Source organism: Pholcus phalangioides, unplaced genomic scaffold, assembly GCF_987345545.1.
Source record: "Pholcus phalangioides strain wild (caught in Gottingen) unplaced genomic scaffold, Ppha-v1.0 ptg000024l_1, whole genome shotgun sequence".
Taxonomy (NCBI): domain Eukaryota; kingdom Metazoa; phylum Arthropoda; class Arachnida; order Araneae; family Pholcidae; genus Pholcus; species Pholcus phalangioides.
Window position 1 is genome coordinate 9,090,467 of NW_028301616.1, and position 25,164 is coordinate 9,115,630.

Genomic DNA, 25,164 nt, shown 5'->3' on the forward strand with positions numbered 1-25,164 from the left:
GTATTCGTTGCCAACCCAAATCCTCCTAGATACTACCTACTATATTGTCTATTTAGGAGGATTTGGCCAACCTCACCCTCATTCCATTACTTTGAGTTTTCGACGTTTTTAGAAAGTGTCTAAATTAGCTAAAAGTGTACGCACGTGGAGAGCCCGCAAATTAATCGAAAGCTAAGAAAATGTTTTTAAAAAATCTGAAAATATTGTGTTTTTCATAATTTGAAATGCACTGATGTGGTGGTCGAGTGTTTATAGTGACGGACTCGCGTTCCGAGGTCCCGAGTACAAACCCCACCGGCCCCACAGTGGTGGTCGGTTGAAGTTGGTTTTCTGTGGTTTCCAACTTCGTTAAGCGAATACGAGCCGATCTCCCCGTTAAAAAGTCTATTGACAGAGAGCAGCAGGCCTACAAAACGATACAAATATTCAAATATTACACTTCACTCTTGAAATATAGATGGTTGCACTGAAAAATCAAATGAAGCACTAGATACGCACTCAGACTGTTAGGTACACACACTTACAATTCCGGCGCAACTCACTAGGTAGGAAATTTCCCATGGCGATAGACCTGAGTTGTGCTCGGTTTGATAGAAGACAGAAAGGTTTAACGTAGGGTTGCCGGTTTTGCTGGGTTTGAAAGAAAGCAGGAAAAAAGATGATTTGAAATGCTTCTTTCCAAACGTTAGTAATACAAAATTCGTCTGGGGAAAATTACCTTCGATACTCAGATCAACCCAAAGGTAAATCCCGCGCACACCTGAAGCTATTGGTTTTTCACCTATTTTTCAGGTTTGTGTTCCACTTTTCAGAGGTTCCTGATTAACAGTCACAAAATTATGTACTCTTGGAGTAGACTTTGGAATATGGATCGTGGCGTAATTAACTCAAGTGAACATATAATTGTCATTATGCGAGAATTTGAGAATATTTGGAAGAATGTATGTCCAATTTCCAGCTCCAGTTCCGATAATTTTTTGATCATTTTGTTTTCAAGGTTCAGCGGATCTCTTGAAAGGTGTTTCGGTAAATGAAGAGCCCCTGGGAGTAATTAAGACGACCGGAATTTGTGACAATCGAGCTGTGATGGTTGATGATGATGACAAACCTGTATACGGTGCGCCTGACGTCGCTTACACGCTCACGGAAACGGCTGTCCTCACTTCCAGTACATCGCAACTTCTACCATGTGAGTGAAAAACCATCCTCGATAAATATTTGCATATATTGTTATACAAATATTGTTTCTTTCTTTTTTTTTCATGAAATTTTGGAATATTCATGATTTTTCGGTTCTGTGCATTCCAGTTGGATTTCCATACGACTTTTCCATTCTGGCAACTATAAGACCGGTGCAAAACACCGAAGCATTCCTGTTTGCGATTTATAACAACCTTGGACAAGAGCAGCTTTCAGTTGGAGTCGGTGACAACGTTACGTTTTCGTACAGGGACTCTGCAGAATCAGCATCAACAAGAAACGTCATTTTCCCAGTAGCTGTAAACGATGGAAAGTATGTAAGGGAGTTTTCGAATCATTAATAATGATTTTTTTATACAGTATTTAAAATAAGAAAATGTTTTAAGGATTTAAACCACTCTTCTCTCTGTCTAGAGTTACAAGAGGTCATTTTTAATGTAATTCTGAGCATCTGTACGTTTTCAAAACGCCCCATTTTTGTCCTCATTTTCAGATTTGCTAAAATATTTTCTATATTTTTCTATATATACTCTTTTTTCTATGTTGGGGGGACGAGGGGGAAACAAATGTGCGCGAGCAGTTTTACGTTGAAAACACCTGACCTAGAGTGCGTGTAAGCATGTGAATGACGGAAACAATATGCAAGTAATCAAAAGAATTATCTGGTAAGCGAGGGACAAAAATAGACCTAGAGCATAGTTTCCCAACCTTTTTTGTCCCACATCACTCCCCTCTTCAGAAAGTTTTTCCTCCCATCTAGGGTGACCATACGTCCCGTATTTCCCGGGACAGTACCGGTATTTTCTGTTTTTTTTTGGCCGTCCCGACTTTTTGGCAAAAGTGTCCCGGTTTTTCCACGAAGCCTACTTGAATTTTTATTCTTTATTGAAGTCAAAGATTGACATTATTTTTCAACTCATAAATTATTTTACGATAATTGCAACTATATATGAGAATATTAATCTCCCACATTTGTCTTGAACGTTTGTTTTTCGTGGAATACATTTTAATCTACGGCAATTTGCAGCGATGCATCATTTCCCGCCATTGTGATTTTTCCGTAATTTCAACAATATTTGGCAACTTTGTTTGGTTTTGGCGATAATTGGCGGTGTCCCGTATTTTGAATCCCAATGTCCCGTATTTCTCTCGAAGAAATATGGTCAGCCTACTCCCATCGGCCCCCAACACAATCCAACCCATAGGATCCTATGGTATACCCGTAGCTTCTACCGCCCCCAGGGTACGTTAACGCCCACGTTGAGAATCACTGACCTCGAGGTTGTGAAAGTATTTGAACGACCAAAAGAAGTTGGACACAGAGAGACATGTTTACGGTGCGGGGGGGGGGGGGGGGGAGGACTAAGCGAGCTATAGTCCAAGGCGATTGATTTGGAGAAATGAGAAGTCAAAGAAACTAGACTAGAAGACAAAACCATAAATCCGCCTCCGGAGGACTCGGGCAAACCCCTAATCGGAAGGCCCTAAAATTATTAAAAAATTTCCACATAAAGTGAGCCATTTGCCCAAATTTCACCTGCTATAAATCATAACACCTGATCCTATTATTCTCTATGCACCGGAGAAGCATGGCCTCCACATGGGCGGGGCTGACAGGGCCCGGGACAATTATGATCTTTTACTTTTTCACGCTATAAATCAACTATAGAAAGGCCCGTGGAAAGTTTGACCGGGAGGCTCGCAACAGAACCCAGTCTAGGAGCCCTGTGGAGAAGGCTTACTTTTGTCCACAATCAATAAAGGGGTAAACATGTGTCTTCTAGAAAATAATGAAAATAAGTGTATAGTACAGCAGCTTTTCTAAAAGTGTGCGTCGCGGCGAGTTGGAGGTGGGTGGTTCTTTTATAAGGGAAAATACCTGCCAAACTATTCTGGGGAGACACAGATGAATCACGAATTGGGCATGGGAGCCGCGGGTGACAACGTTTGAGAACCACAGCAGCAGAGTATACATTTTTTTTTTTTTGAAACTTTATTTAACATGATGAAATAGCACATAATAATGAAACAAATTCATCAAGAGATCTCATGGATCTGTACTGATGAACACGAAGTATCGGTGAGTAATTACAATGCAATTTCAAGGACAGAACAAACAAACAAAAGAGAGGGGGAAAAAAAGGTTGATAAATATATCGAAATAATTCTGCATCTGTGAGCAAGTATACAATTTTAGAATACAATACAGCATTTCAGATATACAGTATGCTTTCATATACATTATAAATGAAGATTATGGAATGCTAGAGTGATGCGAGAATTATTTAGCGACTTCGACATGTGGAGGCAAACAGCAGGAAGTGCACTTAGGCATTTATAAAATTCAATTTAGCACTGACCGATAGAGCTCTGTTTTTGTTGTTTTTTCTTATTGTTTTTCAAAAATGATCGTTGATGTTAGCTATTGCGAAAAGACATTACATTACTGTTGCGAAACAACGGGGTGGGTGGACTGGATACATCGTATAAGTGAAATACACTAATCACACACGTCCTTCGTCATCACACTTTATTTACGGGAACAATTCCACTTAACATGATGAAAAAGGCCAACTACAATACTCTTCGTGCTTTTGGCATAACCAGCCATTATCAAGGCTTCACTTTTATATCGTAACACTCCTCCTTGCCAAAGCATGACGAAAGGAAATATAACATTGATGCGCTTCATCCTCCTCGCCTGCAGCTGGTTTGCTGCTGCTGCTGGACTTGCGAGTCTTTGGCTCATTCTCTCCCTTCCAGGGCCGTCTTAAGAGCATCATAGGCCCCCGGGCCAAGTTGCTTTTCTGTGGCCCTACCTAGTAAATTCTAGAAAATTTCAACCGGATTTCATTTTTGTGAGGTCCTTTTCTCTTGAGGCCCGGGTAGGCCCATGCGTTAAGACGGCACTGCTCCCTTCTCGTCTTCTTCGGCACCGTTATCGACGTCGGACTCATAGTTCTTCGATTTCTTACCTTGGATTCATCACCGTGTTTCTTGGACGGCAAAACTTCATCCTCTTCTTTCTTCGTCCTTTTTTTTTTGTCTGCCGGCCTACGGCCTTTCGCTTCGGTAACTTTGATTCGTAATCTGAGTCCAAGCCGGTGTCGTCATCACTGTCCTCCTCGTTCGGAACCAAAGCCACTTGAAAGATGCAGCAGACTCTTAATGCAGCTTTGTTCGGAACCTTCTTTCTCGTCATCTTTAGCTTTTGTCATCGTCGCCTTGCTCTCGTGATTTTTCGGACTGGCTTTCACGTCGGCGGTACCATCCTTGTCGGAGTCTTGGTCGATTTCCTTGGCAGCTGCTTTAGCGGGCCTCTCGCGCCTTTTCCGGCTAGAGTTATCATCGTTATCAGTCTTCTTCTTAGCCGATCTAGCTGCCCGACCACGTTTCCTGGTTACCGGTTTCTCTTCAACGACAGCGTCACTCACTTTGCCAGCTTCCTCAACAGCCACTTGTTCTACTTCTTCCTTCATAGCTGCTTTCCACATTTCTGCATCAGATGATTTCATCGATTCTTCGACGGTGGCAGGATCCTCGATCGGAATATCAGCATTAAACTGCGCTTCATTGACAACTTTCTCTGTATGACATACATGCTTTCGTGTATTAAGGAGTTCTAGTCGGGGCTATAGCCACTAGAATAAGGGCTTATCTAGTCGCCTTAGCCGGGGCTAACGAGAAGGAGTAATGTGCCCTATTTTCCACATTTTTGGGGAAGAATATGGTCAATATTTTTTTTTATCTTTAAACTTAGGATACAGATTTTCCTAAAAGAAGATTCGGTTACCGCCGTCTAGAAAGTCAACGCCGTCCTTGTTACTTTCAAAATGAAGGCGCAATGCTTTCGCCGAAAGCGGTACATATGCTTACTTCGAGGATGTGATTAATCTTTCACACAAAAATTGGCAATCATCAATTCATCAATATTTTTGTAATCAACCCCTTTATCCAGTTGCAGATCGTTTCTTCGATGCTGTTAAAAAATTTTCGCCCTATTTTACTAGCCGCAAGTTTGAATCACTCTTTTATCGTCTCATGACCAACAGAGCACCTACCAATGGTTACCTTCACAGAATTCATCAAATAAGTTCACCTATCTGTATCTGTGGCAACAATTGTGAATCTAACAATCATTTCTTATTTACGTGTCCTAAATGGTCAATTTTTAGGGAATGCTTTCTGCAGAATGTAGGCCTTGGTAATAATCAGATATCTGACTGGCACACACTCATTGAAGTGACTCCGAGCACTTTGATCAAGGAATTTGAAATTTTCATGGGAAAATGTAACCGTTTTTAACATTGGCTGCTTTCATTTTTCTAGAAGCTGAGATTTTTGTGGTTTTTTTTCTTTGCATCATCTACCAGTTTGTTTGTTTTGTTTTGTTGTTTTTTTTTTTTTTGCTAAGACTGTTTCTTCATTGTACTTTGTTCCCCACAGTTCTGTTGTTCCTGTTCATCTTCGCAAATGTTTTTATACAAGATTGCACTCTGACGTTTTGAACTAAAGCTGTCCTAAAGCCCTTAGCAGGCATAGAGGACGTTAATCTATCTGTATCTGTATCTGTATCCGAAAGCGTAAGCGAGGATATGATTGGCCGCAACTCTAGTTTTGACTTTAGTAATGGACTTCAACAATTCCGTTATTTGCAGTTTTCTTCACGTAAACATTGAAATTGTTTATACTTGTTTGTTTTGTAATTATTTGAAAGCCACTTTTTGAGTCCACTGATGAGTGTTTGCTAAAAAATTTGTTACTAAATACAGGATTGTCTAATCTATATTCATGCCGGAACAATTGCTGTATAATCCAGAGATTGGCGACTTTTTTGGCGCTAAACATGTCCGACGACCCGACCAAAAGTCCCTAAGGCCGTTAGACACTACGGACGCCGACAAAAAATCGCCATCATGGAAAACAATAATAAAAACCTATTCAAATATGAAAAATATCATGAAACATAAGAGAAATATAATAGTATAGACATAAGATCTGGATTATAAATATGATTTCGGTTAATATTGTACGAGGCTGTAGGACGCTATTGACGCCCCACTCAAGCAAACATAAGAATGCTTAAACCAACAAGCATAATTATAATAAAAATATCACTATTTAAAACTAAACGTCAAAACAACATAAGTTATCAAGATTCTTTGAAATGTACAGCAGTCGTGCATGTTGTATAAATAAGTATATTCAATGTATAAAAAATTAAACCCAGGCTTTTCTGGGTATCCAGATTCCTATAAATAAGAAAAATAAATAAAAAGGATGCAACCCCTTTCTGGTTGACAAAAATGTAATCCGGTTCCTGTAATCCTAACGCTCAGAATGAAAAAGATTAAATGGTTCTTCAAATGTTTGAAAAGATGTGTTGAAAACAACAACTAGCGAAAGGTAATCGGGAATAATCCAAGACAAGAACGCTACTGAGCGAAGGGAAAAAATGCTGTTATCCGCTTGAATTGCCCGCGCTTTAAGTGCCATCTGTAATGAAAACTTCTCGAAAGCGACAGAGAAGAAACCAACCAACCGCCAGCGTAACGCTGGCGTTGGTAATTTATAGCACCTTGGCAATATGGATTATACTGCACCTGTTCCTTAATGCCTCCTCATATTGAAATTTTTGAACCATGACGTGTGTTTGAACCCACATTTTTTCAGTATGTTAGGGGTCATTCAAGTATTACGTCAGCGTGGGGAGAAGGGGGTTTTCGTTTTGATGACAAGGGGGAATTCAGACGATGCTTATGTCATCAACCATCTTTATAAAAATATGAAATATCTTGTTTGGCGTGCCAAAAAGAAAACCTTTCCCTAGGTTGTGGGCACCTGAACTAAAATTCTTCCTATTGATAAGTCCCCTACACAGCCACTTTAGTGATCTGGAAATGTGTCCAGACCGCTTAAAGAACTGTGCCATGCATCACTCAAGTGATCCGTAGTTATGATACACTTCCAAGTAATCTGGAAATGTGCCATGGGTTACTTGAGTTATGTAGAACTGCACTGGGGGGCAGTTGAATTTTCTCTCTTTCCAAAATGTATCTCCACATCAGCCAGCTGTTAAAAACCTTTGTATGGATTGCGGAGAGTGACGTCATCCTCGAAATGAAAAATGATCCAAGAAAATGTAAAGTCGGGAAAATATGCGAATAATCTGAAAAATTCTCAAATGAAAATAATCTCGAAACCATTTAGGAGGCTAACTAATTATCTGGCCAATCAATTTCTCCTTGTTCCTATTTTTTTTTTCCTTTTTTAAAAGAGTTTAAAGCTAATAAAATATATTTTCCTGATTAAAATTTTCACGAATGCATTGAAACTGATTTCATGTTCTTAACTGTGTTTTTAGATCATGGACAGGAAAAAAATCTGTATAACAATGGAAATAATTACAAATTAGTTTTTAAAAATTTAAACACTTAGACCGGAAATCAGCACAACATCCTATGCCATAATAACCAGATTGCTGGTTAAGACTTTGAACTACATGGGACAGCATTTCTCATTCAATTTTAACTGGATAGAAAATTATTCAATTGTTGCAATTGGTATCATAGTAATATCCATATGGATTCCCAAATAAAAATTGCTCCTTCATATCTAGGTTCATTATACCTCATCAAGGAAATTGCGATTCTAAATACAGGATATTTATAATTTGCAGCCCAAAAATGCTATTTACGACAAATTTGCTAATTACTGCAAAAAGGGGATGAAGTTTGTAGAAACAAAAGGTAGCTACAAATCAAAGTAAGCAAAAAATTGACGGAAAAAAATGTTCAAATGACCCAATTACTGTAAAATACGAGACGTTGCCAATTGTCTTTAAGAACTTTGCCATAACTCAGAAAAATCCCCAATTGTAGTTAAAATTGCTGAAAAATTGAAGGAAAAACAGTTTAACTTGACAGTGTTAGATGAATATTTATACCTAAAATTATCATGTTATAAATACTGTGTTTATTAACAATTTTAGTGAACATTATAAATTTAAATAAACATTGAAAAAAAACGGGACAAATGTATAAAAAAGAAATTCAGAACTACTAAAAATACAGAAATGTCCCATAGTATGGGACCCAAGTGGTCCGTTGAATTGTTTCCAACATTTTACTGGTCCTTGGGTTCAGAAAGGTTGAGAAACACAGATATATATAGGAGTTTGGGTTAGAGAAATTTTTCAGTTTCAGTCAGGGAAATGATCAAGCAGAATTTTGCTGGGAACTGTACGCTGACTTTCGTTGACTATTATTTTTTTTTGAGGTGATCATTCACAAATAGAAACCTTAAGGTGAAATCGTTCATTGATGAGAACATGCTTAGCAATATTGTCTAAAAGTTGATTACTGAGAATTTTACATTTCTAGATTTTTCGTTTAATAATTAAATCATTGATATTTACAAATTATGTTTACTTTGTATTTTTTGAAATATATGGCATCCATAATTTTATGGGCATCTTTTTCTCAGCCACCTACCTCATTGGGCATTTTGCCTGTTGTGGCATTGTATTTGTATTGTATTGTACCGTTATTATGTTCCTGCCCTGTTTTTAAATGATTAAAAATACTTTTAATAGGTGGCACAGGATAGCTTTCAGCGTGAAAGGAAATTCGATTACTTTCCTTGCAGAATGTAATGAACAAGAAACCGAGACATTATATCGAGATGATGATGTTCGTGTGGACACAACAGGATTACTTCTTGTAGGGCAGTTACTGGTTGAGAGTGTCTTCTACGAGGTATGAAGAACCTTTTTTTTTTCAATTTAAAGAAGAGTCGTATAAAAGTTGTATACTTGTAAAAGATTTTTTTTATAGATTTCAGAATTGTTTTTATATCACTTCAGAGAAAAAAAATATGTGTTAAAGAATAACTGGTCATTCCATGTCAAATCACCCAGCCATGACACCCATAGTCTCAGATTTCAATGATTTTTTTTTATTTGTTGCTTTTACCATCCTTATTAATCATGTGAAATATTATTTGCATATCTCTGAAACTTTTTGAGAAAAAAAAATGTTGAAATTTATCGAAAAAATTATGCATTTGACTTTTCCGAGGTAATTCAAAGTAAAATGTCAGAAAAGACACTCAAAATTTATAGTGTTGAAAAGAAACTGAATCTAACTGTCATAAAAAGTGTTATTAAATCATGTCTTTAATTTATGGATATGAGTGTAAATGGGTGTACAAAATCAATTCCAGGGCAAAAAATATGCCATGCCTGTAGGGACAAAGTGAATATAAACATCAATAAATTAGGTGAAAAAACTGAATACTGTGAAAAGATGAACAGTGATAGTAATGTAGAGATAAGTAACTTGGAAATGTCAATTACTAAACAAGAAGCACTTGAAGAAATAAATTCATCTCTACAGAACATAGAAGAATCATCAATGAGTCAACTTCATAGGGTTGCCAAAAAGGGGTTGCCTTCATAGTGTTGATAAACAATGCCAAAAGAAAAGTTGAATCAGCTTGTAACACTAAAATCAAAGGTTTGTAAAGTTTTTGAAGAAGGATTACCAGGAAAAAAAAATTAATCTCTAAGCGCACTTAATGAAGATATTAAACAGAAAGCAAATTATATGATTATTTTGATAAAGTTAATTACAAATACAAATACAACGCCACAACAGGCAAAATGCCCAACGAGGTGGCTGATAAAAAGATGCCCATAAAAATATGGTTGTCATATGTTTCAAAAATAAAGCAACCCAATTAAAAATGCAATTAACACAAATTACAAACAATATATACACATGATAAAATATTATACAATGCCCATAAAGAATACTTATGGTTGTCTTATTCTAAGAATGGAAGGAATGGAAATAAGACTCAATTTAACCATCACAACAAGGGGAAAACTGCAAATTTTTTAACTCTGGCCCATGCTTCATGGAACAAGGAAAAATCTGTGAAGAGTTCAATGTCAATGAATATGCTGTGCGAAAAGCAGGAGAGCTTTTGTAAATGAAAAAGCAAAGGTGAGCTATTGTGTTTTTATTACAAAAAGAATCAAAAATTAAACTTCAACAATTTTTTTGCAATCTAATTTTTTAATGCAAAGGTTTAAATTTAATAGAAAAAAGTGTTTAAAAATTGTTTTACAAAGAAAATAAAAAAATATAATGACAAAAAAATTTTAATGACATTTTCCCTCTAAGGTTTAATTTTATTTTCTATTCATAATCTGCATTTTTTTGTGAGAATTTTAGTGAAAATTTCTTTTGAATGTATTGAAAATCTGCAAAGTTATGATATATTTTCATAAATAATATTGCTTGAATGGTTAGCCTTAGAGACGTCATTCATTGGGTTAGAAAACTTTTTTTTCTCAAAAAGTTTTTGAGAGATATTTACATGAAATTTTGCATGGTCAACAAGGATGGTAGAATAAACAAAAAATAATTGGAATCTGGGATGATGGGTTGCGTTTCAGTATCTAGTTGAATGATTTGAAATCGGAGCGATCCAGTCTTATTTCGATGAATTTGGTGTTTCAAGCAGGAATAAATACATTAATGGTCAAAAAACCATTATTTTTTCCTCCAGTATTTTACCTCATATATTTAGGAGAAATTTAAAATAAAAGTTGTTTTGGTAACTGCTGTGCCTCTGGTCTAAAAATACGTTAGAAAAATTGTATTTTTTCTAAAGAAAAATTCTTTCAAAAACAAAGTTTACATAATTTTTTTGCATGTAAATTTCAAATGTAAGTGTATGAATTATTTTTATTCATATTCTGTATGTTTTGTGAACACTTCAGGGAAAATTTCACTTGAACATATTGAAAATTGAAAAAGTTATGATTTATTTTCTCAAACAATGCCGCTTAAAAATTGAGCCTCGGAAAAGTCAAATGCATAATTTTTTTTGATAAATTTCAACATTTTTTTTCTCAAAAAGTTTCAGAGATATGCAAATAATATTTCACATGGTTAATAAGGATGGTAAAAGCAACAAATAAAAAAAAAATCATTGAAATCTGAGCCTGGGTGTCATGGCTGAGTGATTTGATATGGAATGACCCTAACGTAAAATTAGTGATGCTTTTAGATTTTAGAGTAATTATTTTAGAGATTGATTTTAGAGTGATTATTTAAAAGTTGATATGTGTGAACTTTTGGATGTGAAATGTTGATATGAGTGAATTGTCGAAACATTTTCTCACTTCTGGTATCAATTGATTTTGACTGCAAAGTATTCATTTATGCTGATGTTTTCTTTCTCTCTCTCTCTTCATGAAGGGTGATATTCAACAAATATTGATTGTGCCTAACCCGGAAGCTGCTTATGAGCAATGCCTAGATTATGTCCCAGACTGTGATACTCCCAATCCATATGCTGATGTTCCAGATGATTTCAATTTTCCAGTTTATCAACCTCAAGTTTATCCAGTGTATCCTAGCACAAATTACTCAGATCCAGACCGGAATGAAACGGAATATCCTTACCCTGTGTATCCAGGATCACTTCCAGGAGCCTATGATGCCTATAACAATAACTCAGTACCTGTGAGTATTCTTTATTGCAAAGGGAAGGGGGTAGAAGAGATTGTGACATTAGGTTAGACAGATTTTTTCTGCTATTCAAGCAAAAACTGTTTGACACACACACAAAAAGCTGAATAGGCATACAGAGTTCTTGTTACCTGCAGAGTCGGGGAAAATGTAAAATATTTGGCAAAAGTCAAGGAAATGTGCAAATAATGGATAAAAGTGAGGGAAAAATTCTGTGCAGGAAAAATATAGTCTGAAAAATATTTGGAAAGTTAAGATTTCAAATTGTTTCATTCATGGGGGTCATTGGTCAGGAAAATTATCAAGCAGATTTTTGCTAAAAACCATGTCATAACTTAAACCTGCTAAATTTCAATGTCATTTAAAAGTCTCTGCATTATATTTCAGGTTGGTGTTGATGAGTCAGGAAATGGATATCATTATTATAATGTGCAGGTAATGTTTAATTTTTCAAGTTTATTTTTTTATTGTCCTTTTCTATGTATTACTTTAGCATTGTAATTCATGGGATTTGCGGAGCGCGAGAGTAATGTTTATGGTATGGGATAGACAAGCAGTGTGGGCTCATAAAGCTTCACCTGTTTTTAGCAGTTTGCCAGACATTTTTCCTACCACTTTTGGCATTTGCGCAGCTCTGACAAACTTTTAAAGTAGCCTATCGTTCAAGTCAGGTCCCGTTTGGTATACATACAAAAGTTGAAGATCGGTCTAAAATTGTATATTTGTATAAGAAACATACGCACTTAGAGAAAATAAATTTTATGTATGTGGATTATGACATTTCAATGGTGTTAGCTGCTGTGCAGTAAGGTGTGCATCTTCCAGGCAGATTTTTGCCCCAAGCACATGGACTTTTCCTTTAATATGTTTCCATATTTTAAATGATTATGAGTTATTTATTAGTAATATAATATTCTGATTCTGTTATAATTTTTTTCAGGGTTTACCAGGACCCAGAGGTTATCCAGGACCTCCTGGTCCTCAAGGTCACAAAGGGCAAAAGGTGATTTTTTTAAATTTGATGACCATTCTTATAGCTGGCAGTATGCACATTGAAATTGTGCATACTGCCAGCATGTAATCTTATAGATCCCAATGTTCATTTTGAAAACAGAAACTTTGAAAAAGTAATACATTTTTCTCACTGGCTTTGTCACATTGAAGCTTTTCACATGCGGACAAATAATTTATTCTTCAAGTAAACTTGTGCAAAACACTTTGAAAATAAAGAAAATACATGTAAAGAGCCACTAGACACCAATTCATTTTCTTTTTTAAAAAAAATAATGTTTTATTAAAGTACACATGTTAGCGCTAAGAAGATAACTACACTAAGCTTAGATATATATGTACTGAGAGAATGGAGAGTTTATACATGCGGTTTGAAAGGGCTAACCAACTTAAGAAGTTTGAGTAGAATAGACACTGCTCAGTATGCATAGAGGCATTGAACAGAAAACTATTACATTCTCTCTCCTTGATATGGTGCATTTAAGTACACTATTCATTCGCAATGTCGTCTTAATGCATGGGCCCACCCGGGCACCTCAGAAAAATGTAAACTCACACTAAATGTAAAATTTTTGAAAATTTTTCAGAAAAATCACTTGGCCCGGGGCCCATGATGCTGTTAAGACGGTCCTGTTCATTCGTCAAAAAAAAACCCCATTGTTTTGCGTATTCACACATGGAGATGACACGGCTAATGAAAATAATTCAAGAATCATGTCTGTTATCCGAAACACAATTTTCCATAGGTTCCCATGAATAGTCATTCATTCTAGGAACTGCTAAAAATTCCAAAGTAACTTTCATAATACACCAAGAAGCACCATATATGTATGTATGTGTATATATATAGATATATAATACAAACTGACCAAGAAGGCTGAGGTAAACAACTTCACTGAAGTAGATTGTGAAGGGAGATGAAAAACTAAACATCTTTTTATTTTACACTACGCAAACAGGTTCATGAGTTATAGTGTAAAAAAAGCATATGTGAGTTGTGCTATGTGATATAGTCAGCTTATTTTTCTCTCATACACATTACAGATGGAAAAGATAAGTTCCTAAAATATCCATACTGTTCAGTTCAATATTAACCAGTCAACTGTCCAATTAATTTCTCCGAGCGTTACCCGCAGTGCCCACTTTTTTTTTGCAGATGCGCGTGCTTTTTCCCTTTTCTTGGAAGTTTGAAATATTAAAATATTTTTTTTATAGATTGTTTTTTTATAGCTTGAATGTGTCGAGACATAATGACACCCCAAAAGTGGGGAGGGGGCGGTCATAATGTCCGGTGACTAAAAGAAATGCTGTTGATGGATTTATGTGGAACCATAGTAGTTGAACCTTTGCTAAAAGATATATGAGTAATAAAACAGATGCATCTTCGCAAGGGAGTTGGAAATTGAAACAAAAACGATGGGGATGCAGCTTTGCAAAGCATGACAAAGATGATAGTAATAATAATCTCAGACCTTGAAATATAATTGTCAACTCCATCTAGTGATGAGATAATAAAGTAGAAGGATGGCTGTACAGAGATGGCAGCACATGTATGACAAATTATTTCGTCATTTCTATGTGAAAAAGACCGAAAAGTCTGTGTGTCAGCAAATGCCGTCGTAGGCAACACCATTACGTATATCAGTGACGGCAAATGCCGTCTTAACACCTTGACTGGAGAAAAAGACCGAAAAAAGTCTGCGCGTCGGCAAATGCTGTCGTAGGCACCAACATTACGTATGGCAGCGACGGCAAACGCCGTCGTAACCACTTGACTGGTTAATAGACCGTATCCACTGAAACCATTTATGTCTGAGGTTTTTTTTTTATTTTTTAATGCATTTTCTCTTAGCTTAATAATTCATTTCACATGAAATGGCTCAAGATCTTTTTGAAAGAGAAAGAGGTATATTGCAAAAGCAATTCCAAGTTGGAAATGAATTAATATTGGCTCGAGTGACAGTTACTCATTGGATTCACTTTGATTGACACAAAAATTTAGCTTACAATGTCGGTGTCAATGAGTGTGTGCATCTATGTCAAATAAAATGTTTTTTAGCAGAATCGATATTCATTAGCCAAGGTAGAAAAATGCTGAAAAAAATTGTAATTAGGCTATCATCGTATATGTCTCTATTAAATACAGAGACATTCATTTTCATAATCAATTTTCTTGAAAATGTTTTTCCTGAATTGTATTTTTATTTTGTGATTTTGTGTTGATAAAGTTTGATTATAACTTAATGATAGTCACACTGGATTTTTAATATTTATAAATTTTTTTTTTTATTCTTATTGATACTGGTTTTATGCATATCTTTGATTGTCACTTATTATTGTACTTAGGGGGAGCCAGGCAGAGATGGTTTCAATGGCATGGATGGAGCTCTTGGACCTCCAGGACACATATTTATGATTCCTGTAAGTTTTTTGGAATTTAAAAAAAAAAGATTGTCAATTATTTTTCTTTTTAAGAATTAATACATTTAATAATAATCAATTATATTGATAATTAATTAGCTCATATGTTATTTTCTTTTGTGTCAGTATCAAAACCAAGGCGATAACAAAGGTCCTGACAATACAGAAGCACTGAGACAAATGTTGAGCCAGCATATGGTAAGCATCAGTAACAGTAAAAATGATCGACATTGCATAACCTTTAACAATTTAGGTGCCAGCCAGATAGGAGCCAAAAACATTTTCTACCTTAAAAAATGGTCCATAATTTTTTTTTTTTTTTACGAAACTTATAGTCCCTTTTTCAAGTTGGTACACACATTAACATAAAGTCTAAAAATTTTGTGTTGCCCTCAAAAACAAATTTAATAACCACACATAGAAAGTTTTAGATGCAACATCAATTTTTTTTTTATTCACCATGGCGACCTGGCACCTGAGATTTGTCATAACCCTTGTTATATTTGCAACACTAATGTAAATTGAGAACACTAACGTAATTGAGCTGAATTGCAGATGTCAGTCAAGTTTATACCGACGGCAACATAGGCATAAAGTTATTGGAAATATATTGGGAGGACTCAAACCTAACATTTCTAGAGGCATTATGGAGATGGTGAAAAATATCTATTAGTGCAGAAGGGAGGGGGAGAGCAAGCTCGGTCCCATGGGCTGGCTACAAGTTTACGCTAACGCCTAAAAATTCACATGCAACATTAGATTCACGTGCAAGTTAACTAAAGTCTACTTAAAATATTTCTTTGAATTAAATACAGTCATAATCCTTGATTCATGAACTTGAACCCGAAGTTCATTCGAACACCAAATTGTTCGCAAACGGAAATAAATTTTGCAAAAGTAATCAATAGAAAATAGTTTAATTCATTTCTGGCATCCAGAAGATTTAAACTGTAAATTTTTACAGCAATGCTTTATGCTCAAATGCACAACATAAAACCAATTGGAATCTCGCTAACACTGAAAATACTTTCCCCTTAAAGATAGGCAATCAGACACATTCCCATTCGTATGCAATAACAAGCCTATACCAGAGCAGAGCTGGACCCATGTCTAGTTTCACTAATTTCATCTATTATTCTTAGTGTCAAATCCTCTAAAATTTCTGCCTGCTAAGCAATCTGGCCACAATTTCTTCCAAACCAAATTCATGGTTCTGTAAATTGCTGCCAAGTTTTATGAGAGAGCAAAGTAATAGGCTTACATTTTACTCATGTTTCCAGAAGTCAGTGAATGTTTAATCTCTATGTCAGAGATTATTGCAAAACATCTGTAATAACGTTCTTTGATATAAACCTTTTCAAAGATTTAAATGAGACCCATGCCCCCCCCCCCCCCCCCACAAGCGTGGCGCTGACAGGGCTCGGAGACTATTATCATTTTTATTTTTTTCATGCTATAAATTCACTAAAAAGACTTGAAAAGTCTGGCGTTTGAGCCCGCCAAAAGTCCAGGGCACTGCCCTGGATGTGAGGCCTATAATGAGACTTGCTGAGGGGGATAGGAGGAGTCGTATTTGGAGGAAAGGACTTAACACATTGTAAATGGCATTTTAAGGAAAAGCTTACTCATCACACCAGCTATGTAAAAGTATAAAAATATGAGTTAATTCGTATCTGGGGAAAAATGTATTAAAAAAAAATATTGTCATTTGGCCATAGGCTTCTCAATTTCTCTGCCCTTTCAGATGTAGCCAAAATTTTTTCTGGCTTGCATTTTTGTAAATCAAGATAAGCTTATGAATGAATCAGTTTTTGTTGTTTTTATATTGAATCATTCGCAAACTTCAAATCAATTTTTTTTTAATAAAACCATTAGTGGAAATGGTTTTAATCAAATCATCAGTGATAAAAGTTTATTCTCATTGTTTCTCCATCATCTGGCAGTTATGGACTCTGAGTTTTTTCTATTGGAAAACAACTTTTCTGATGTTTGCATCTATAGTTAAGTTAGCTATTTACAATGATTTTTGTTTCCTCAAATTGAAATTTGAAAAATTATAACGAAGTATTGTGAAGTAAATAGTATTTACAATGAATTTTTTTCATATAATTCTTTTGCAGTTGTCAATGAGAGGGGCACCAGGTCCAGCTGGTTTGACGGGTTTACCAGGACCAGTCGTGAGTCAATTTTGTTTTGATTTCATGAGAGCAATACATATTTTGTCTTAAAATTGGGGAATTATATGCATGTATCTCTCTAAGAGTCATTTTGGCAAAACCCTTTAACTCTGAATGAGTAGAAAATGTATTATGGCTGTCATTGTATAAAAAATTTTACCTCATAATTTTACTTAGATGTAATACAAATACAAAAACAACGCCACAGCGAGGTGGCTGATAAAAAGATGCTCATAACAAATGTGGATGCCATATATTTAAAAAATACAGCAACCCAATTAAAAATGCAATTACAACCAATATATATATATGTTATATAATACATGATAAAATATACAATGCCTGTAAAGGATACTTATGGTTGTCTTATTCTAAGTATGGATGAATAAGACATATAAATTTGGTCATTTTTTTTTTTTTATTAAAGGGTCCTCCTGGGCCTTCCGGAATGAAAGGAGAACCAGGGGAACCAGGTGAAGAGGTAAGTCACAGAGTTTCGGTGTTGAATTTATTTCCAGCTTTTATTTGGTAAGTTATATTTTTCTAAACATGAACCCTAAAACAGCTTTTTTTTCCCCATATACAAAGAAATACAAATAAGTTACAACAGGCAAAATGCCCAACGAGGTGGCGAAAAAAAGATTCCCATAAAATGTAGATGTAAACTTCACTTAGTCACTGATATTTACTGGACTAATTTTTTAAGTATAGTAACACTTAGTTTAACAAAAAAGGAATCCAGTGTCACTTCCGATGCCAAGAACAATCTCTGAGCATAAAAAAATAAATCTGAAAATCACTAATGAATTTGTCTAGTGATAACTTATTTCCACATACATCTGTCTTGTCACTTAGATTGTCAAGCTAACCTTAGTTTGCCATGAAATTCACCAGTCTTTTATTGAAGGTCATCATTTTCTCCTGAAAGGAACTCTAAAGATAAGATCTCCTTACACATGTCTAAACCAAACCATTTCATCAAGTTCGTTGAATCTTGTGGTTTTTTTTTTTTTTTCATGTGCACGTTCTATTCAAAAATTTTTTTTTTTGAGTAACCTTGAGATGAAACTTTCTTCTTGGTGTCTTTCCGAGTTTAGTCTCTACTGTTAACTACTATTTAATTCAACAAATAAACATAAAAATTATTTATTTACACATAAATGATGTCACCTATTGCTGTTTTCATGCAAACAGTGTTACCGTTGACCACTGTTTCCTCCAATGCCATATTCACACTACTTTTTTCTTTATAGATTGTCCATTTTCAGTCTTTTGATTTGTTATTTTCCCATCGATACCACACGTTCTTCCATTTGTTGCTGTTACTTGCTGGACTGCTATGAGAACAATATGCAGGCAGTCAATTTTGGTCTAACTACATGCCTCAGTTAATAGTTATTTGATTAATCAAAGTTCTATACTGTAGAACATAGTTTCCTAAACTTTTTGTTCCATTGCACCCTTCATCAGAAATTTATTTTTCCTCATCGCCCACTAACTCAAGTGAACCCATAAGATCCTATGTTAAGCCTATAGCTTTTATTCCCCCTTACTGGACCATCCCATTGCCCACTTTGGGAAACACTGCTGTAGAAGTTGCAATTAAGAAATCTCTCCGCACTGATATTCATACTTGTGTAATTTTAATTCTGTATTTCTTGAAATAACTTGAGCTGCACTTATGATGAAAACAAGGTTTTGTAAGGCTTGTGTTGCAAGTATAACTTTTCATTTTATTAATTGGCTATACATAAATTTCTATTTGTTTTAGATTTATTATTATATTGAATATAAATAAATACAGTAATAGGTGACATCATTTATGTAGAAATAATAAATAGTTTTTATGTTTATTTGTTAAATTAAATATTTTAATCTATTTGAATCTTTAGAGGAATTATATACATTTGACTGAAGTGTTGTTTTTTTCTTCTTTTTTTTCACTTTGCATAGGGCCCAAGAGGTTTGAGAGGAATGATGGGCCTACCAGGTAGACCTGGTCGAAGGGTAAGTTGAGTAAGTAATTCGTCTATTTAAAATAATATATAATATCAACCTATATATATACAGTAAAATCTCCTTTAACAGCCACCTCCGAACAATGGTAATCTCCGAATAATGGCCACATTTTGTTGGAACCAAATGTATCCCATAGACTTAGCATTGCAAGTAACCTCCAAACAACGAATTCCAAGCAATGATCACTTTAGACATGGAGTTGGGGGAAAATACATATTTTACACTATGAGAAAAATAATTTTGAAGTTGATTTTCAAGGGAGTTTTTTCCTTCCTCCGAACTCTATGGTGGGGGGGGATTATGCATGCTTTTTCTTTTCTGGGTCACAAATGCTGGATGGGTATATTGGAGGTGGTGGAAAAGGAAAAGCGGCCACCAAGTGCTCTATAGTTGCATGTAAAGATCACCTAAATGATCTGAAAATGTGCTGCTAAGACAATTGTTACTACTTAATTGAAGTAGGAATGTGTCACGAATCACGTAAGTGATCTGGAACAGCGACCAAGTCACTTAAATAATTTGTAAATGTGCTGAAGGTGATTGAAGTGATCTGAGACTGCAGCTCTCAGTTAATTTTTACAGAATTTGATTTGAGATCTCGAACCACGTTAGATGACCCCAAAGGCCACTTTTGGCCTGTGCTTCAGGAGTTTAGTATTTATGGTCTAGCTCTAGGTGATCTTGGGGTTAAACAAAGAACTGTTTGGGGTTGCTAAAACACACCATCTTGGTTCATATCAGTTTTTCTCGCTAAATCGTTTCTGTTGTGTTCTACCTTCACTGCAAGCCTAAATTTTATGATGCCAAATTAGCATGGTAGATGGGTTAGTCAATTGTAATATCAGTATAATCAGTAATTATTAATCACATTAGTATATATAATAGAATATAATCAATTATATAATTATTGTAATTAATTACATAACAGATATTAGATATTATCATTTTACATGTTATATAGATCACAAATTTTAGTTTTTTCAGAAATGAAAATACTCCCAATAATGGCCACCTCCGAATAGCGGCCACATTTTCACGGTCCTGTTAGTGGCAATTGTTGGTAGGTTTTACTGTATATATACACATACATAGAGAGAAACCAATTTTATTCTACTAAAAATGTCAGAGTTAAAAAATAGTAATGAAATGCGTGTTTATTTTTTATCTGTGGATGTATCACAAGATAATGTAAATGTGCATGTGTGTTAATTTAATAAATTACAATCTAATCAATTTATATGCAGGATAATTATTTCACAGTTAGAATAGTAGATCAACTCTTTTCAATGTGTTTTTTTATCAGGGGCCGAGTGGAAAAGATGGTGGTAGAGGATCTCCTGGACCCCGTGGTCTCAAGGTAAATTAGGTTTTAGATTATTCATTTTTATTTGCACAATTAATACTTTATGTTTTGTTTGTGTGTGCTGGCTCTTTTCTTACTCCGTTGGGGCACAATGGTTATCCAATTCCAGCACTTTTTTCTGAGGTTGGAACATGTAAGTTGCTTTTTTATGTCTTTATTGATGAGCACAGGCATCTTTTTTTTTAGAAAAAAATTACTGCATACATGTATGCGTGAATAGATTTCCATTATTTTCTCAACCTCAGTAGTCAATCAAGATTTTAATTTTTATTTAACCCTTTAAGGGTTTTTTTTTTGAAATTTCCCTGATCTGCATTATAACTGCCACATTGAAAACAAAATCGTGTTAAAAATCCAAGATATTTCGGGGTGATCGAAATAAAGCAGATAAAATTTCACAAGATACCTCAGAATTCCCTGCTGTAAGGGTTAAATCAAAGAAAATCATAAAATAATCATATTTTGCATTGTTCTGCAACAGTCCTTCAACAGTAAAATTTACCATGCTAGTGTGTTTTCTACATTTTTCATTAAAATTCTTCTAGATTGATCTGTAACGAACACTGATTGTTCTGCGACGTACGTTGCGTATTTCGGCATATTCTTTGAAGCCCATGTGGAAAGTAGATATTTTCTTCCTGTGCCAAAGGGTGTTGGGAGATGTCTCGAGTTCTGTTTACATATCCCCACAATGCGGGTAAAGTACCAACCTCTGCGAGGCATGAAAAGAAAAAGCCATTTTGGATTGGCTATAAACTGTAAACCCTGTTAAATGGGTTCTGTAATAGGAACTACATCAAGTTTTATGAATAGTAAAATTAAATCAGTAAATAAACACAACAAATTTTCTTACTGCTCCTGCCAGATTGAAATACCTAAAATATTTATTTTGTAAAAAAATAATTATTGCTATATTGCTCTGGCAACGATGCCATAATAATACAAGATCTAACAAGAAACACATATCTAATATAATATAATGTATTGAATTCACTACTAAGTAGTAAAACTATTGGCCTTATAGAAGATGGTTATTTTTCCATACACACATAAGTGAAAATTTCAATTAAGAAATGCTTCAGAAAACCAAAAATTTCAGAAGCCTAACTAGGAAATTTTTAATTAGATTTTGTTTTTTTCTTAGTATATTTACGTATGAATATTATTTTTCAGGGAGAAATTGGACTTCCAGGAATGCCTGGTCTTCCTGGAGAAAAAGGAGATAGAGTAAGACTCTTGACAGATTTTTGAGAAATGCTAAATATTGAACCTGTGGCAAAATTAACAGAAACTGAATAGTGAAATATTTTTATGAGAGAAATTAAAATTATCATAATAATTAATTAATTATTTAATTTATCACACATTGGAACTTTTCAGGGTTACAATGGAGCTCCTGGAGAAATTGGTTTACCTGGACATGATGGACCTCAGGTGATCAAAACTCTAAGAATTATTGTTATAAATGTTTTGAAGTTATTTATATCCTTTAGTGGTTATTAATGAGTTTAATTCCATTTTACAGGGTGATGAGGGACCTCCAGGACCACCTGGTGTACCTGGAGAGATGGTAATTTTTTTTTAACTGGAAAGTTTCTATTCCTTTTTCTTTTATATATGAGAGACACATGGTGTCTCATATGTGCTAATGCGGCCTTTATCTCATCAATCGTCTGCCTTAGAGGTACAGTTTCAATTTAAAAAATGCTCAAAGGTCATTCAAAAATTACCCTGTGCTAGTTTTGAGAGTAAAAATACAGTGCGCAACAAAAATAAAAAAATGGAAACTTTTTTATATGCTCCCTGTTGTATAATTTCCAGTTAGAAAGTTGTTGCTCTGTCTTTCCTGAGTCCAATAAAAAAATTTCCAAGTTTCTAAGTGCAATGTTCACTGAGATATTTGAATTCAAATAGCAGTGAAAAGTTGTGAAAAGAGCATTGTCAATTAGCTTTTACTGCTCTTTCATAACTTTTCTCAGATTCTTGAATTCAAATATCTTAGTGATTACACTTAGAAACATGGATTTTTTTGTTCGCATCAGGAGAGACAGGGCAACAACTTTCAAATTTGGAAGTAGAAAATAAGAGGACCGTATAAAAATTTTAGATTTTTTAAAATTTTTTTGGCACTGTATTTTCATTTTCAAAACTGGTACCGGGTAATTTTTGAATGCCTTTTGATCATTTTTTAAATTGGAATCATGCCTCTATGATAGACGGTTGATGAAATAATGGCCGCATTAGCAGTTACAGGATAAACTGTGTATGTGTGTGCACATGCTAGAGTGAGAGAGGAAATTAAAAAGTATCAATAAAAAAGTGAGTATTAACTCTATGAGATATCTTCTGTAATGTTCGCAATAAGAAGCTACATTATAAAATATGATGGGATAACTCCGCCCCCCCCCCCTCTCATTCAAATTCCTCAAATATGATTCCTTCCTCATTAATAATTTGAAAAATCATAATGAGTTAAATACTTGACTGGTAGGTACTTTACCTTGATACAAAATAAATTCAAAGAAAAATTTTGTAATGAAAATAGAAATTTTACTAGGTATATTAAAGTCATAAGAATCACTTGCTACTCTCTAGACCAGTGGTCTTCAAGGACTGTCTGCACGGATGGACACTAGACCGTGAGAGTTTCTTACTGCTCCGCTAATATAAACATTTTGACCAAAAAAAATTATATAACTGTTATGAACACTTCTTTTAAATTTAATGAAATATTATGCCATCTCTTTCTATTTTTATTGGTTTTCATTTATGTCAGCCATAAGCAGGTCTGTGAATTATTTCTCCCATTTATTAATGTTTTGCTGGTTCGTAAATTATCTTATCTTTTTTTTTTTTTTTGCCTTGTAAATTATATTTAACATTTACCAGCCCATGAAATTGTTTAACTACTTTTATTGGTCTGCAGTTGTAAAAAAGCTGAAGAACACTGCTCTCATGAGACAAAAAAAAACTGTTCAAGTAATACAGCTTTCGTGAAACAGATTGTATCTATTATTCTAAAAATAGAAACTTTTTTGTTTAAAAACTGTGAAAATCATGTTTTTAGTTTTTTTCAGGCATTAATTAAATGACATCTTGCAACATAGATTGATATTCACTGTGATTTATAGTTCAATCTGTGAATGTCTTATTTTGTTATTGATTGAAAACAAAACTGTTTTCACGATTGCTTTTTATCATTTTAATAGGGTTTATTTTACATCAGGGCTTGACAAATCGATTAGCAAATTGGGTTTGAGGACTATCCAAATCTTTCAGAATTTATTTCAGTCAACATGCGTGCCAACAGAGGGGGGAGGAATCAATAGGTCCCGGGAAAGTAGAAAAAGACTTGTTTTAGGCATTTTTCTTGGGAAAAAATATGTTTGGCTCTCCTAAAAGAAATTTGGTTGGTGCATAAATTTGTCTTTTATTTGTCAAGCCCTATTTTAGATATTTTGGGATATTAATATATTCCTATTGAAATTGTGGGAAAATATTGAATAAGCATTCTTATGTGATAAAAAGTGCAATTGATACTCACTATAGTGAATTTTCTAGGGACCAAGAGGATTCATTGGACCGCGTGGATTCCCCGGGCCTCCTGGTCCACCAGTAAGTAAAAAGAGACATATAATTTCTTTTTTGTTCTAAGTTAATGTAATATTTTGGTTCTTCCAATTTATTTCATTGCAATGTGTGTACTTTATACAGGGCATCTCAAAATAGACTGACAGTTTTTTAAAATAGTTTATCAAATGACTGTGATATTTATTCTTTGCTGGAGATTAATGTCTGAAATTAGAATTTTTTTGTATGCTTCTTTATGTCCTTACTGAATGTCACTTAAAGAGGGTGCTTTGGCTTCTGAAGCAGTAAAAAATTAGAAAACTTTTGGGAATCACATCACAATTTTCTCTAAGAGCCTACCATTATCCCGCAATCACATGTTGTAGTACAAAATCAGCAGACATCTGTATTATCACTACAGAAATATAGTTTCACAGTGATAGTTGAAGATTTATTTCAGTTCCGTTAATGTGGTGGGTCTCTATACCACATCTTTCAAGTGCCCTCAGAGGAAGAAATGCCACATTTGGCAAATACAGGGGCAGTTTGTACCCTTGCAATACATATAGTGCCATGGTATTGCAAGGGTACAAACTGACCAATGTATTTGCCTGATGTGGCATTTCTTACTCTCTGAGGGCACCATATAGTGCCATGGTGCTGTGTGTCAGAGACATTGTGTAATGATTTGAAGTGCACTAACAGAATTTCCTGACCTGACACTTTAATCTCCTGCAAAAATAACTTTAATAACAATTGTCTTTGCTTGCTATTTCGTTTCAAAAAACAATCAGTCCCATTTCAGAACACCCTGTGTATTTAGTATCATTTATTCATTCATCCATTTGAATATAAATGA

At 34.7% G+C, this 25,164-nt stretch overlaps 1 protein-coding gene across 1 annotated transcript in view; it reads left to right on the forward strand.

The window, feature by feature from the left end:
* Window positions 1–25,164, forward strand: part of LOC149068697 (uncharacterized) — a 109,407-nt gene that overhangs the window by 15,986 nt on the left and 68,257 nt on the right. The window contains exons 2-17 of the mRNA XM_089251400.1: window positions 998–1,189; window positions 1,309–1,513; window positions 8,795–8,957; window positions 11,472–11,738; window positions 12,132–12,179; window positions 12,685–12,747; window positions 15,102–15,176; window positions 15,303–15,374; window positions 17,297–17,353; window positions 17,781–17,834; window positions 19,307–19,360; window positions 20,676–20,729; window positions 21,909–21,962; window positions 22,116–22,169; window positions 22,261–22,305; window positions 24,297–24,350. Coding sequence (XP_089107526.1) covers window positions 998–1,189; window positions 1,309–1,513; window positions 8,795–8,957; window positions 11,472–11,738; window positions 12,132–12,179; window positions 12,685–12,747; window positions 15,102–15,176; window positions 15,303–15,374; window positions 17,297–17,353; window positions 17,781–17,834; window positions 19,307–19,360; window positions 20,676–20,729; window positions 21,909–21,962; window positions 22,116–22,169; window positions 22,261–22,305; window positions 24,297–24,350 — 1,511 coding nt within the window. The remainder of the gene's footprint in view (window positions 1–997; window positions 1,190–1,308; window positions 1,514–8,794; window positions 8,958–11,471; window positions 11,739–12,131; window positions 12,180–12,684; window positions 12,748–15,101; window positions 15,177–15,302; window positions 15,375–17,296; window positions 17,354–17,780; window positions 17,835–19,306; window positions 19,361–20,675; window positions 20,730–21,908; window positions 21,963–22,115; window positions 22,170–22,260; window positions 22,306–24,296; window positions 24,351–25,164) is intronic.